This window comes from Phoca vitulina, unplaced genomic scaffold (assembly GCF_004348235.1).
Source record: "Phoca vitulina isolate PV1807 unplaced genomic scaffold, GSC_HSeal_1.0 scaffold50, whole genome shotgun sequence".
Taxonomy (NCBI): Eukaryota; Metazoa; Chordata; class Mammalia; order Carnivora; family Phocidae; genus Phoca; species Phoca vitulina.
Window position 1 is genome coordinate 8994238 of NW_022589753.1, and position 15873 is coordinate 9010110.

General features: G+C 44.8%; 1 protein-coding gene across 3 annotated transcripts in view; it reads right to left on the reverse strand.

Annotated features, from left to right (window-relative positions):
- TSHZ2 (teashirt zinc finger homeobox 2) overlaps positions 1–7355 on the reverse strand; it is a 433321-nt gene extending 425966 nt beyond the window's left edge. For all 3 annotated transcript variants that reach the window (XM_032387606.1, XM_032387605.1, XM_032387604.1), the window contains exon 1: positions 6800–7355. In XM_032387606.1, the coding sequence (XP_032243497.1) occupies positions 6800–7238 (439 nt within the window). In that variant the 5' untranslated portion in view covers positions 7239–7355. The remainder of the gene's footprint in view (positions 1–6799) is intronic.
- Positions 7356–15873: the final 8518 nt, after the last annotated feature.

Genomic DNA, 15873 nt, shown 5'->3' on the forward strand with positions numbered 1-15873 from the left:
TTTTTTTTAAAGGGACGTGTAATATAATGCCCTATATCTTTGTACATCTGGAGAGAACTTTATTAGACCCTGTTTCAGGTTGGGTACTAGGTATGATGATACTGAAACTGTTGTGTTTTTGTTTTTGTTTTAAATAACACAGATGGAAAGAGCACTCTTACTTCGAGAGAAAAATTCAAGACAAAAACTTTCAAATATGATCCAGGTATTTTTTTTTTTTCCTGTGTGATTTCTCTAAATGCATTATCTCTAAAACTTTTGCATTGTGTATTTATTTCCCTGTTGTTAAGCAAAATAATGCTGATATATTAATAATAGGATTATCTGGCCGTGCCTCCTGCATTGTAATTTCTAAAATTTTCAACAGTTTTAGGCATTGCTTTGGCATCACAAAGTATTGGAGGATGCCCAGAAGACATCTTTTTCCGCAGAGGAAATGCAAAAGATTCAGAGAGGCAACAGCCGAAAATTCTGAAAATTCTTCATAACTATTTTAATGACTTTCAAATCTCTCCCAATTATTTTATCACTTCACCCATGGAATTTGCTTTGGAAACAAATATATCAGCAATTCCCACTTGCTCTCAGAGGCCGTTTCTGTGTGTCTGTGGATGCAGGCCATGTCCTCAGAGGGGACCTAAGTCCTACACCTTTCTCAGCAGGAACACAGCCACACTGCTGTGGACCCTCCAGGCCAGCGTCCAAGTTCGATGCCAAATCATGTGTTTAAAGAGACACTTTCCTGTGAGTTTGTGGACAGAGTCCTGAAGTGGACATTTGGGCTCTAAAGTATCTAATTTTTATTATTTCTTGAAGACCAGCATCTCTTGACACTCCCTCTCAATGTCATCCCCAGCCCTGAACCTAAAACAAGTTCTTAAAACAAGTGAGTGAAAGGTCAGTAGTACAGAAAAAAATGAAAGAGATGGTAAATCCAGTGAAAATCGGGTTATGTGATAGAAGCCGATAAATATATGGTGTGTGTGTGTGTGTGTGTGTGTGTTTTCTTACTGCAATATCCAGGCAATCAAGCAAACCCTCTGAATGAGTTTATTTCTTATGTGGTTCGAATGACTAAGCTCATTTATAATCAAAGAGCTGCTCACCAAAGGTCACCCTAAGGAACAGGAGAATTTCTAACTTTAAATGAAATTTATAAAACTTAAAATGATAAATATATATATATAAATTGTTACAAATTACTGAAAGAGGGTTATAAAAACCTCTTCCGGGATGAACAGGCTCTAAGGAGGCAGGAGGCTGAGATCTCCCTGGTACAGACGACAGGAAAATATACTCTGTATTTGTCACATTAGAAAATGAAAATAAATTTCTCCCAAGTAAATAAAAATATAACAGCATTCTCAACTTGCAAAGCAATAAAATTCTTTGTGTGCCAAGCTTCTTTTAATACCACTGTAATTTTTTTATAAAAGTCGCTCAATTTGATTGTAATTAAATATGTAATGAAAAAGCACTGCTTCAGGGAAGCGATGCAAGACACTCTCTGTTAATGTATTTCCAACTGACTTTGCATCAAACGAAAATGATACTCTGTGTATGCCTGGTCTTAATAGAGAATTTGTTAGGCAATTCTGTGCTTTTTAAAGGGAACTTGGGTGGACGCAAGCACGCCTTTGAAATAGTGGCTGAGTCTTCCCAGACCATGACATACCTAAATAAAATTGATGGTACGCATACAGTGATGGAAGGGATCTGCTCTGGTCATTTAACTCGTGTCAGCTAATTACAGACCCAGCACAAACAAGAACAGGTTTCCTTCCTGCCTGATTTTCTGAAGCTGAGCTGCAGGGATGAGCAGAAGGGTATCGTTTCACACAGCCTTACATAATGCCAGGCTCAGTGCCCCTTTAAAACCCGCTCAATTGAGAGTACAATCCCCAAGCCACTGGGAAGATAAATAGATCAACCCAGGTATTATCCAGTTGGAGAAATTCCGTCAAATGCGTGAGAAGTCACCTGGGATGAAATGAAAGCATAAGCCTCCGTTGGAGAATGTGACAAAAGGCAAGATGCTTCCAGGGACAGATCAGTTAAAGATGCCTAGGAGGTATTTGTTGGGTGTGAAGTTTTCCCAAACGGTAGAATTGAGGTGAATGGGAGACAAGTCAAGGTAAGGTGGTAGAAAAATAAATGCACAGTAGTTCTGAGGAATGTTTCTACGACCTCCTTAAAAGTAGCCTCCAATCTCCAACCCCCAAGCCTCAAGAAGATTTTCATCACGCAGAAGTTTCTCAGAGCCCTCTCTCCCTCACTTACTTTCCACTAGAACTCCCTGTCACTTGCAATCTGCTGATTAGGGCTAATGTATTGTGTCCTGATATGGCAGATTAAAAATGAAATCAATAAATGCCTAAAACAAATGGGCTTTTGAGATGTCCCATTCAATCTGGGTCTTTAAGGGTGAGGTGAGAGGTGGGAGAAGGAAATCAGGAGGAGAGTAGGGAAGGGACCACTTAAGTAATCAATTTCCATCCAAAAGGCTCTGTGCAGGATGTAATTTCGTGGGACCTGTCCTTCCTTTTTCAGGGATTTGCCTTAAATAACAAGAAGAGCCAGAACAGTTCATGCTGCTGAACCCCTCTGGGGGTGTGTGTGTTTATTTTTTCCATTCATCTGTTAAAACCATACCGTTTGGGTAAGTGAATGGGGTCTATAGCACGCGGTATTTAAATCTTCAAGATGTGAACTTGTCTTTCTGAAGTATATTTCAACAAAGTGAGAGTGCCAGGGTCCCAGACTCCACCCCAATTCCTATTCCCTGGAATCCCATCCCATTTGCCAGTAAATTAAAGGTAAACTTCACCCTGCGCTGCCTGCCCCTCCCTGCCCTGCTGGTAGAGCTTGCTGAGACCTCCCTGGCTCACCCAGGCACCGCTCTCAATGAGGCTGAAAAGGAGATCGCTGGGGTCAACTCTGCTCCGTTGCAGGATTCAGAACTGTCCCTGCTGAATATGTTTCCCATGTAAATAAACTATGCCATTAAGGTGCAAATTGCAACTTTTAAGTAATGATTGCTAATAGTCTAATGTTTACTGCCACACAAGGACATTCATGAAAACAAAATCTGCATTATTCATCTCCATATTAAATAAACAAAATAAATTGAGGGAGCTGTTCTTCCCTGCAAGACTTTCCTCAGATCTGGATTATCAGATAGTTTATGAGAGTCAACAAGAAGGAAACATTTAATCTCTTTGGGCTGGCAGAAGCAGAATCCTATAACTTATGTATACATTCGATATTCACAAGCCCGAAGATTTTGCATTCTATTACACTTGGCTGGCATTATATAAAAACAATAGTTCAGGGTGGTAAAATAAAATATATGTATTACACATGTCTGTGTACAGAGGCTGTGACAGATTGTAGAAAATAGAAGGGTTTGCAGTGTAAGTCTGCAATTTTAAATTTTTAACTACTATGCATCCTGCAAAATACAAACAAATCAAAACACTGCTCTGTTTTATTTTACCTTTCTGCCATCTTCTCTACCTGCCCTAAAATGGATAGGGGGAAAAGATGCTGATAGAAAATACTGCAATATTCTCAGGTAAAAGTGGATGCATTTTAGTAGCGAGTGAAATATACATCCAAGGAAGTGAGCACACACACTCACACATACACAAATCCCTGGGGTACTATAGGCTGTTTTCTGAACTTTTTTTCTTGCCCAAAGTAATAGTATGGTGGAATGGCATAGCTGTAGAAAGCCAGGAAGAATGACATTTCAGAGGGAAATGTTCTGACTTAGCTGTTTCCTTAAAGAGAACTGCCTACCTCACATCCCTTCCCCTAAAAGGGGGGTGGGGGGTTGTGGGGGGAGGTGGCAGAATGTAACATATAAAGACTGAGATTTCCCATCACTTATAATATCATCTTGTTCATTCTATCTGCATACCTGCTTTATTAGAAAGTTCTGTAACTGATTCCTTGAAACATGGAACTTAAAACTAATAATGCAAAGGAATCAAATTGCCTCGAACAGTTCTTGGGAAAGAGTCTCAGCTCTGATTCACTCACAGGCTTTTTCTATCTTACATTATTCATTAATCAAGCTAGAAATCAAGCTTTCAACATCAGTCCATGGGAGTAATTACTTACAGTTGTGCATTGTGTTTAATTTCAGGCAGTGATAAAAGTTAGTATGGCCACAATCCTAGAACCCACCTTGTTCTTTTCCCTGGTTGTCAACTGGCTCAAGACTCCCAAAGTGGCTAACTTTACTTGTGAATCACCACCTCAGCTAACACAGAGGACAGCATCGGTGACTTTGGAGGAAAGAAAACTTGCATGAAAAAATATCTGTTTTACTAATATGTGATCAAATAAATACTGTACAAGGGGCCTCGTTGTATACAATATGAATCACTCCCTTTCAGCTCCACCAGGCTTTCCCCATTTTTCAGTGAAAATAATAAAGCCATGAAAACAAACATATAAAGACATTAGGCATACAATAGGCCAGAAAACTGAAACTGCAGTCTCAACTTTCTAACATACACACACACACACACACACACACACACACACACACACACTAACTACAGTAAATAGACAAGCCAGTTCCAATAGATACAAGCTTAATGAAAATGATCTAATTTAAATAATGTGATACAGCATTATGTTACGTACACCTGGATCCTCATTGATCAGAGGATAATTATAATCAAAGTAGTGCAATTCTGAGCAATGCACTTTTTATAATGAGCTTACCAAAGGAGACATGTCCAGTCATTCTGGTAATTTAAATTACTGCCTAGTTGTTGATGGCCTTTACCGGAACAACAAGGGTGGGGGGGAAAGAGTAATTTTCAGGGCAGTATTACTTCTTGCTGGACTGTTGCCCAGGGTTCTCTTTTGGGACAATAAGGACGTTATCTCTAATAATCTAGCTACACGAAAACTTGGGTTGCCAGAACTAGAAGGAGCACGCTTACTTTTCCTGGGTCTAGAAGGCCAGTGCACACCCCAAAGCTGTCAGATTGCAAAGCAATCTAAGTTTTTTTTTTTTTTTTTTTAATAAGTGAGTTAAATGTAGACAGGGACAGGGGCAGGGGCAGGAGGGAGAAACTGTTTTCAAAAGAGGTAGCCAGAGTTGAGAAAAGTACACCTCACTGACTAGGCAAGTTCTAAATATACACAGCACTGAAAATATTTTAATTATTTTGCTCTTAGGGAAACAGTTGGAAAATACATGAATCAAAGCTTTATAAATGATATTTCCGCATGCAATTTGAACCAATCTATGCATGGTTATGGAAGCAATTCTGCGCTCTGAAGGGAAGATAATTGTGGATATTTCAAAGCACATGGACTGCCATTCAGGCTGGAATCAGGCCATGATGGAGGATGAGCTTGGTGGTCCAGCATGTTCAGACACAAACACCCACTTTGCCCAGATTTGTAACTAACTTTGGATTTGTTCTAAGGGTGGCTTTACAAAGTTTACAAAAGTGTTCCACTGAACTTCTCTCTAATGTTTCGCTCATACAACAGAAGGAAATGTGTTGTTGGGTCTGCAGAACACCAGCCTTAATGGATGCCGCCTAAAGCATGAGGGTAAAGACAGAGACAGGGGGAAAAACTTCAGCTTTTCGCTAAAGCCCTGATTCAACTAAAGGACACAAAGAAATAAAAACGCCCACATTAAAAGCCAAACAAGATAATAATTGTGCATGTCTGGCTCTGAATCTAGAGGGCAAGGCTTGCGTCACCGGCACTCTGAGTTACCATGGTGAGTGATTTATTGATATATATCAAGAATGAATAGATCAAAGGCAGCGAGATGACAGGTGATCAATCAAATGTCAAATCAAAACTAGCAATCAAGTGGAAAGCTGATTTTTCAGTGGGTGGGTCTGGCAGGAGAAAAATGAACTTTCATATTACACTTCCGAGAAACAAAACCCCAGCATACTATTAAAAAAGCAATTAAGCAACCCAAAAGAAAAAAAAATCCTTTAGAAGGTCTATTGTACTGATCCATTAACCTGTTCCTCTCTTTTTTGCAGGGAGAGAGGGGGGCTGGTAAGGAAGGATTCAGATGGGATACCATACAAATCAATTTACAAAGTTTGCAACTCTCTCTGGGCAAAGAAAATCCAGAGCTGTTTCAATGTTCTCCTGGGTCTTTTCCCCCCCTTTTAAAAAGAGAAAGAGTGTTGAGTAGATTCCCAAGCATATTTAGAAAGCATATTCAAAGGTTCATTCCTTTCCTGGGGTGGTTTTTTCCACCTTGGCGGTCAAAGTTAAACTCTCATTGCTTGCCCCAAAGCCAGCCTGCAGCCCAGGGCTTGGGCATGCCTCACACTTCAGCGCCCCAAACCCCAGCGAGAGGAGTCGCTGTCCCTTGAGGCCAGAAGCCTGTGGCACTGACCACGCGGAGGGATGCGGGGGTGGAAGGACGGTCTCCCTACCCTGCACCCCAAATCCTCAACCCAACTTTGGCCGGAGAGGCAAGAAACAGACTGGGAGAAAGTTAGGGGTGGGGTAGAGGGTGGAGGAAAAAAAGTTTAAGGAGGGAAGGCTTGGTGGGATAGCTTCCCCCCCACCCAACCGGAGCCTGCAAAGGGGAGGATTTGGGAGATGGAAGAAGGCGAGAGAGAGAGACAGAGAGAGAGAGAGAGGATGGGGTTATTCGTGGGGCAGAGAGGGGCGCCCAGAGCGAACTCCCCCCACAGCTCAGGGGGTGGCGTCCTGGGGCACCCGGGGGCTAGGAGGGCGGGCGAGGAGCTCGGCGCGCCGGGCAGCCCCGAAGCGGAGCCGGTTCTCTTACCTGCCGCCCGCTTGGGTGCCTGCTGTTTCCTCCTTGGCATCGCTCTACTTCGCTCCAGTCCCACTTCTGGCGCCCCAGCCCCGAGCCGCGCGCGGGGGCCCGCTGCTCTCTCGCCTCTCTGGGTCTCCTCCGCCTCCTGCCCGGTGGCTCCTAGGGCGTCACTCGGCCTCTGTCCCCCTGGCGATCCCCCCTGCAACTCCTCCACCACGGGCCAGAGACCCCCCTCTCTGGGTGGCGGACACGGGTGGCTTGTGCCGGCTGGTTTGAAGTAGAGGTTGGTTCTGCCTTGTTTGTTTGTTTGTTTGTTTTGGATTTTTTTTCCTCTCTCTCTCTCTCTTTTTGTTTTTGCTTTTTGGAAATTTTTGGTTTTTTTGGTTTTTTTTTTTTTTTTTTTTTTTTTTTGGTGACTGTTGAGACACTTGATTTCTTTATTAAACATCCAAGACCGCGTTCGGATGGAAGGGACGAGGGGCGCACACGCGCCACACGCACACGCGCGCGTAAAGATAAGGAAAAAAAAAAGGCAATCCTGGGAAGGTAGTGGTTTCTTCTTCTTTTTCTTCTTCTTCCTTCTCCTCTTTCCCTCCTCCTCCTCCTCCTCCTCCACCTCCTCCTCCACCTCCTCCTGCTCCTCTTCCTCCTCCTCCTCCTCCTCCTCCTCCTCCTCCTCCTCCTCCTCCTCCTCCTCCTCGCCGGTCTCTATGGCGGATTCGCGCTGGGGGAGAGAGATCACTCACTGTAGGTTTGTGGCTGCTGTCAGATCCCCGTCTGTGAGTGATATGCGAGAGGACAGGAGCGGGTTTGGGAAAGACAGAAAATCTGGAATTCACTCACTCACACACACTCACACTCACACACACACACACAGACACACACACAGACACACACACTCACACACACGCACGCACTCGCGCTTCCTCTCACACACACTCACACCCCCCACATATGCGCGCACACACACACACACGCACACTCACACACTCACACACACAAGACAGGGCGAGGCGATGCCAGCAAACATCGATCCCGCTGAACAAACTGAACATTAACAAACTCCTCCTCCTCCTCCTCTCCCCGCGACCTGATGACAGGGAGAAATTTACTCCCCAGCCGCAGAGCGCCAGGCAGAGGGAGTCTATTAAAGGGACAGTGTCCTGCCAGGGAGAGGGGCTGGGGGCGGGGACACGGCGCGCCCACCCCAGGCTCCTCGAGGCGCCCCCCTCGCTGGGGCGAGGACGTGCCCACTGGCTCAGGGACACCCCTGCGGGGGTGGGGGTGGGACGGGCACGGATGCGGGAGGAAAGGGGGCAGGGTGATGGCCAAACTCCGCAGCTGGAAAGGGAGCTCCAGGGGGCCAGGTGAGCCCACCGGCAGTGCCATTAACAATACTTGTTAGGAAGGTGAGAACTTAGGTCTGCTTTGGGCGGGGAAGGGGGAGCGCACCTTGTCCATCAATGACCTCCATCCTCCAAGTCTCTTAATCTGACAGGAGAGATGTCCTCCCCACCCCCACCCCCACCCTAAGTTTAACGCCCTTGCCCCTCCCACCTTCCTTCTATTTGGTGGATGGTCAGAAAAAAAACCCTCCCATCCGCCTCCTTGATAGTTGAATCTCATATTCTCTCTGTTTAAATAGTATTTATTCAACACCTACTATGTGCCTATTCTGGAGACACAGCAGCCTTAGAGAAAGGGAAGCTCCTGGCCCTCTTCGTGTTTCTATTCTAATGGGGGCACAGAAATGTCACTCTCAGATATCCAGTCTTTGCATAAATGTCACTTTCTCCCATAGGTCTACCTTACTTAAAATTTTCACACACACACACACACACACACACACACACTCCCTATCCCGTTTCTCTATTTTATCTTTTTCCACTGGGCTTATCAATATCATATATATTATAGTTTTCTATTTTGTTTATTGGCCTAGTTCCTAGAATATAAGCTCTGCTGGGAAGAGGGCTTTTGCCTCTTTTGTTTGCTGTTCTATCCCCAGCGATGGTAAGGGACAAGACATATAGTAGGTGCCCAATATAAGATTTGTTGAATGAATGAAAAGTAAGCAAGCAAATAAACAAGATAATTTCCGAGTGATAAGCTCCACGAAGACGTTAAAATAGGGCCCGTGACAGCGTCTGAAAGAGGGGGTAGCCCTAGTCAATGCGGGAGACCCCACTGGAGCTGAGATCGATTGCAGCCAACATGTGATCATTGAGCCAGGTGTGGGCCCAGGTGCTGGGGAAAGGGTCAAACTGGGACCCTGCCCTCAGGGAACTCTCCTTCCAGTGGTAGAGACAGACAAAGGGGCAAGTGATGTGTGATGGGGCAGGAGGTGTACTTAGGAGGGGCAATTAACCTGGACATGGAAGCAGGGAGGATGGTTTCCAGGCAGAGCTTCCTGGGGAAGAGTCAAGTCTAAGCTGAGTCCTAAACACGGAGGAGTTAGGCAAGAGGGAAGCTCAGAGAGCCAAAGTCTTAGAATAAGAGGGCAGGCATGGCCTCATTCTTCCTAGTCAGGGCTCTGGCTGCCTGCACCCAAATCCCCTGAGGCCCTTGTGAAGATGCACATTCCTAGACCTTACCCTAGAATAAAAGGATCTAACCCTAGCTCCATTGACATTTGGGGCCATAATTCTTTGTTGTGGAAGCTGTTCTGTGCAATATAGAGTGTTTGGCAGCATCCCTGGCCTCTGCCCATCAGATGCCAGACCCTCCCACCCCACTTGTGTCAACCAAATTGTCTCCAGACATCGCCCCATGTCCCTTGGGGGGCAAAATGGCCCCCTGGTTGAGGACCACTTCTCTAAACCTTCTAACTCAGAAACTTCTGGAACAGGGCTTAGGGAATCTGAGTTTTGAGCAAGTGAGTCTCCTGCTCACTCCAGTGTGAGAACTTCTGCTAAAAAAGCCTTCGTTCTTTTGGAGCCAGACATATCCAATGTTGCTAACTATAAAGCAAACTCAAGCTTAAATATTTTATAACTTAGGGATTCATGGTGTGGCACTATTACATGGTCACTGTGTTGGGGTTTCACCTATGTCTACTCCTCACTACCTGCCCCCCAGCCATGTACCCACCATGATGAAGTCCGGCCCAGTATAATCGGGCCACCTCCCACTTACAACCGACCCACCTACCACCTTTGCCCTCAGAATGACCTAGGGTGACCCGTTCCACAGATATTTTTCTGAACAGTTCTTTTGGGAGCTATAGGAAACCTAACTTTCCCCATCCTCCTAGTCACATGTTATCGTCACATTTGCAAAGTGCTGTTTCATCTTTTTTGTTACTGTTTTATCACTTTTAACATCCCCACGTGGGAGGCACATGCTCATTTATTCCTCTCATGTATGGGATACAAGTTATTAACTCATCGGCCCTCAATCACCCAACTGGCCTCCACCCATGACCAACCCCACCCAACCCCAGCCTAGTCCTGAGGCAACCGAGGCACAGAAGGCCCTGCCGCCGAGTTGACAATGTCAGCAAAAGGGTGTTAATTCTAATTAATTCTAATTTCCTCCCACGCCTTTCCAGAGAGCTGTGCCAGGGACCACAGCTTCATCAGTAAAACCCTCAGTCCTGCTGCCTGGGGACCACAGTTATAGGAACAGGAGGTACAAAGCCTGGGACTGCAGTGAACACACCAGTGAGTCTCCCCTGGAGGAGCCCCGTGCCCACTGACTGGGTGTTTGCACTACATTCTATAATTTTTTTAAAAGATTTTATTTACTTATCTGAGGGAGAGCAAAAGCAAGAGAGATCACAGAGGGAGAGGGAGAAGCAGACTCCCCGCTGAGCAGGGAGCCTGATGTGGGGCTCAATCCCAGGACCCTGAGATCATGATCTGACCCGAAAGCAGATGCTTAACCCACTGAGCCACCCAGGCACCCCTACATTCAATCATTTAACAAGCATCTAGTGTGTTAGTTAGGTGCCAGGCATTGCCCCAAGTACAGGACCTGCTGGGATGCATTAAGATAGGATCCCTGCCGTAAAGAAGATGTGGTATATATATATACAATGGAATATTATGCAGCCATCAAAAGGAATAAGATCTTGCCATTTGCAACGACGTGGATGGAACTGGAGGGTATTATGCTGAGCGAAATAAGTCAAACAGAGAAAGACATGTATCATATGACCTCACTGATATGAGGAATTCTTAATCTCAGAAAACAAACTGAGGGTTGCTGGAGTGGGGGGTGGGGTGGGAGGGATGGGGTGACTGGGTGATGGACACTGGGGAGGGTATGTGTTCTGGTAAGCGCTGTGAATTGTGCAAGACTGTTGAATCTCAGATCTGTACCTCTGAAACAAATAATGCAATATATGTTAAGAAGGAAAAAAAGAAGAAGAAGAATGTAGCAGGAGGGGAAGAATGAAGGGGGGGAAATCGGAGGGGGAGAAGAACCATGAGAGACGATGGACTCTGAAAAACAAACTGAGGGTTCTAGAGGGGAGGGGGTTGGGAGGATGGGTTAGCCTGGTGATGGGTATTGAGGAGGGCACGTTCTGCATGGAGCACTGGGTGTTATGCACAAACAATGAATCATGGAACACTATATCTAAAACTAATGATGTAATGTATGGGGATTAACATAACAATAAAAAAATTAAAAAAAAAAAAGTTAAGTCAAAAAAAAAAAAAAAAAAAAGATAGGATCCCTGCCTTCAAAAAGCTTCTGTGAAAATGACATCCCAAAGATTTGGAACTGGGAGAGAAGGAATTTGGGGGCTGGACCCAGCTTTGGAGAAGATCAGGAGGGAAATGGGCCAGACTAGCTGACTTTGGGCTACAGAATCTTTCCCTGCCTCTCTCTCTCTAGGATTCTTCTCTGAATTGTACTTACAGTCTCACATTAATTTGTACTTTTTCCCCCTACTGCTACTATTGTAGAGTATTTAGCTTGGTTATCAGCAAGGAAGATTTTGTCTACCCCAGTTGGATGCATAACACAATGGTACCCAGATACTGTTCAGTGGCGTAGACATGACATTGAAAAACATGAATCGCATAGTGAAAAGGTTATTCCCTTTAAGTTCTCTTTCAATCTGAGAACGTCTCAGTTTGGTGCTAGTGCGTCTTTCATGCCTAACAATTGCTAACTTTTCTTTCTCAACCAAGAAACCACAGATCTCAGGCTTAGAAGCTTGGGAGGGGCAAGAGTTACCTGGCTAGACTTTTAAAAAATGGTTTGTTTTTATTGAATTCACTCTATGGTTCCCTCTCTCTTAGCAGAAGATACTGCTCTCCATTTATGGTAGCAATTCAGAATTTGATATAATTTATGGGTTTTAAAAATAAATAGAGTTAAGGAATGATAGAGGATAAATAATGGTTCACGGGGGGTGTGGAGATGGCAAAATGTGAGAAAAGTGGTACAGGCATGACTAGAATTTGCAAAATACTTCGCTAAACCACAGACTCTGGCACTTTTGGAAACTTCTTCCAAGGGCTGGCAGCTTAGAATAATACTATGTTTGGGTCTCCAGGGAAGTAGCATCCTCAGATCTAACACTCAAACTCTGGGATGTGTAAAGGCATGAATTGATTGGAATGAGTCAACTGTATCTTCTAGAACACTGATTCCCACACTGGCTCAACGTCAGAATCACCTGGGGATTTTTTTCTTAAGATAGAGAGGCACAGGCGCCATCCTAGAATTACTGACTTAGATCCCAGGGTGGGGCCTGAAAATCTGAAATTTTCAAAGTTCCCAGGTGATTCTGATAAGGTGCCAGGCATGGGAACCTTGCCCCTGCAAAAGCTGAATTTTGTCACAAGTGAATCAAGTTGGTAGAATTTCTTGCACACAAGGAATTACACAGGGTATCTGTTCTTGGATTCATTCAAAAGGGTGGTTGTGGAGCCTTCCGGTTGTACCCATGGAACCTGTGAATGCCCCATTAAAGCACATATCTATCACACTGATTTCTGTTCTTGTTAGTTTGCCTGTCTCACCACTGGACTCCAACCCAATGCAATTAAAACAATCATTTGCCAAGAGGCTAACTTGAGTTTGGCACTGCGCAAATTAGCGGGCATTGGGCAGTTGGTAGGATTCTTGAGCATAGGGAGAATGCCTCAGTTGATGTAATACCTCCTGGACCAGCTTCAGGGTTTTTGCATCTTCTCTTCCCTCCCGAACGATTCCTCCCCAGATCTGTTTTTTCCTCCTCACTCTAAACTCAAATGTCATCTCCTTTTGCCCCCACCATCTGTCCCGTTCTTTCTCTTATCTTTCATGACAGTTATGACCATCTGTAAGTATCTTTTTCATATATATGCCTATTTATTATCTGTCTTTCCTAATTAAAACATAAGTTCTATTCACCTTTATATCCCTGAGTCCAGCACAGTATTGGTGCTCCCTGAGAATTTATGGAATGATTGAATACCTAGTTGAGCATGCTGTCCTCCCTTCCCCAACTTCTCTTTCTTCCTTTTCCTTTCTCTTGTCTAGTGCTTCCTTCAGATCCTCCCTTAAATACCACCTCCTTCAGGCAGCCCTCCTGGGTGGACTCCAAGTGATTCAAACTTCTCTAGTCCATATCTTCTCAAAACGAAGAGTCGTTATAGAGTATGATTCCAAATATATGAGTAGACAGACAGGCAGAACTCATCTATGCTTGGATATCAGGGTAGTGGTTACCTTTGAAAGTGAGCATGAGGAGGCTATTGGGTGGGTGGGGTGGGGAGGGAGGGGCTTGCTTTGTTTTTAACCAGGATGCCGGTTAGTAAGTATGTTCAGTCTGTGAAAATTAATTCAGTTGCATGCTTATGATTTATGCACTTCTATATATGTACATAATGCTTCAATTAAAAAAAGCAGTGTTCTCAAACTTTGCTGTGTATCATAATCAACTGGGGTGATTTAAAAAAACTCAATGCTTAGGTCTTACCCCAGACTCATTACATCAGTCTGTGGGGGCGGGATCCAGCCATCAGTATTTTTAAACCTCCCAGATGATTCCAATATGCGGCCAAGTTTGAGAGCCAGTGTACCATACGATTTTGCCCTTGAGGATATAATTCATTGCCTTCCTCTTGTGTCATTTAACTCATTCGGGATACCCCTCTTCCCAATAACTATTTTGTAAAAACTTCAAGGTGGCAATCTCGGGTTATTTTCTCCCTTCCCAGGACACCTGGTACAGCATCATGTTGGGGGTGTGGGGAGAACCAGACAAGAGGAAGTACCAGATGGATCATGGAGAGCAATAGGAAGAAAACAAGGTGGGGTGTTGGGATAGAGTGTAAGGGGCGGGGGCAGGCCTATTTTCGGGTGGGAGTCATGGAAAGCCTTTCTGAGAAGGGAACACTGAAACAGAAATCTGGAATACATGAGGCAGGCCACCTGGAGCCAAGGCCTGAACTCGGAAGAGACTTCTGTGCTTTCAGAATACAAAGGATGTAGCAGTCAGGGTCCAGGTTCCAAGAGCCAGCCAGGGAGAGGGGAGCAGAAAGGATATAGGAGAGGTGGGGCGTGGCTGGATCATGAAGAATATCACGGGTCCTAACACCAAGTATGAGTTTCATTATTAGTTGTTGATAAATGCTAGTTTGTTTATTTACATCCCCAAACAGCTAGTCCAGTAAAGTGGGTTTGTTCAACCAACACAGAAGAGAACCTCTCGTGTTCTACTTGGTGGGAATTTGCTCTCTGGAAACAGTTAAGGTGGATGACAATAAAGTCTGGAGACACTCGGGCATTGGCAAGCTTGCTTCTAAGAATTAATCCTCCAAAAGTTGTTCCGGTCTCTTTTTAAAAGCTCTTTGGATTTGGCTAGGTGTAGAATTTCACAACAGCAATTAAGCATTCTGTATATTGTAGACTGGCTGATTGCTGAGTGGGCAGGCTGGGGATACGGGAGCTGTTCGATTTCACACACATCACATTTCTCCCTTGGAGGTGGCTACTTGCCGTTGGTGACGGTGTTTTGCTGCTGCCGAAGAATCTAGACCACGTCGCTGGCCCAGTAATCCATTGCTCGACTTGATTAACCACAGGAAGACATTAAGTGAATGTAAGGACCAGAACAGCTTGGGAACCATGTGCGAGCAGACTTTAAGTTCTGGGGTCTGGTATATTTTATGCCACCTCAACTGTGCATCAAGCTCTCCTTCCTGAACTCATTAGAACTGTATGCCCAAAGGTGCCCCTCAACTTTCAGAAGCAAATAGAGAATGATATAATTCACTCTGAGAACACCTTTCTGTCTTATCTGGAGCATGTCTTATCTATTATGATTAGGCATTAGGCATCCTATTGTCCTGAAAATTTCATGAGATTCTCCCCCTGCTTGCTAGGATTATGTCAAAGTGACTTGTCCTGGATGCTGTTTTCTCCCATCAATACAGCTCGTCTCCTCTCCTTAACCATTGCTGGGAAGGCCAACACAGCTAAGGAACCCACGGGCTTAAAATGGTCGAATAGTTCAAGACGGTTGCAAATCCTCTTTTGAGAAGGCTTGCATGTTTTGCTTTTGGTTCCCCAAGAAGCAGACCCTGAGATAAAGATTCGAAAGCAAGTAGTTTGTTTGGGACACGATGTTAGAAAACTCTAGCAGGAAACTAGGAAAGTGAACACAGTAAGGGAAGGCTACCAACATGCGGTGTGTTATCAAGCAGGTGATCACTGTGGGTGACGGAACTTAATCCTGCGAGGAGATGCTGGGAGTCAGAGTAGCTTATGCACTTCCAAGATATCCCTCCTAAAGAGTGAGAGAGCTGGGATATTTATCCATCAGCGCCTGTCAGTCATTGGATGGGGGCTGCTTTTGGCTTTCTCTGCAGGCAAAGAGCCCCAAGTGCTGGGCATTAAATTGGGGTATGAGGAAATGGGCTGGGCACCAGACCAGGTAGGCGTCCAGGAAGAAAAATAAGTGTAGATTTGGAATCAGACAGACCTGCACTTTGTTTGTTTGTTTATTTGAGAGAGTGAGTGAGTGCATGCACATGAGGCGAGGGAGGAGGGGCAGAGGGAGAAGGAGAGAGAGAATCCTCAAGCAGACTCCATGCCCAGCACAGAGCCAGACGCAGGCTCACTCGATCTCACAACCCTGA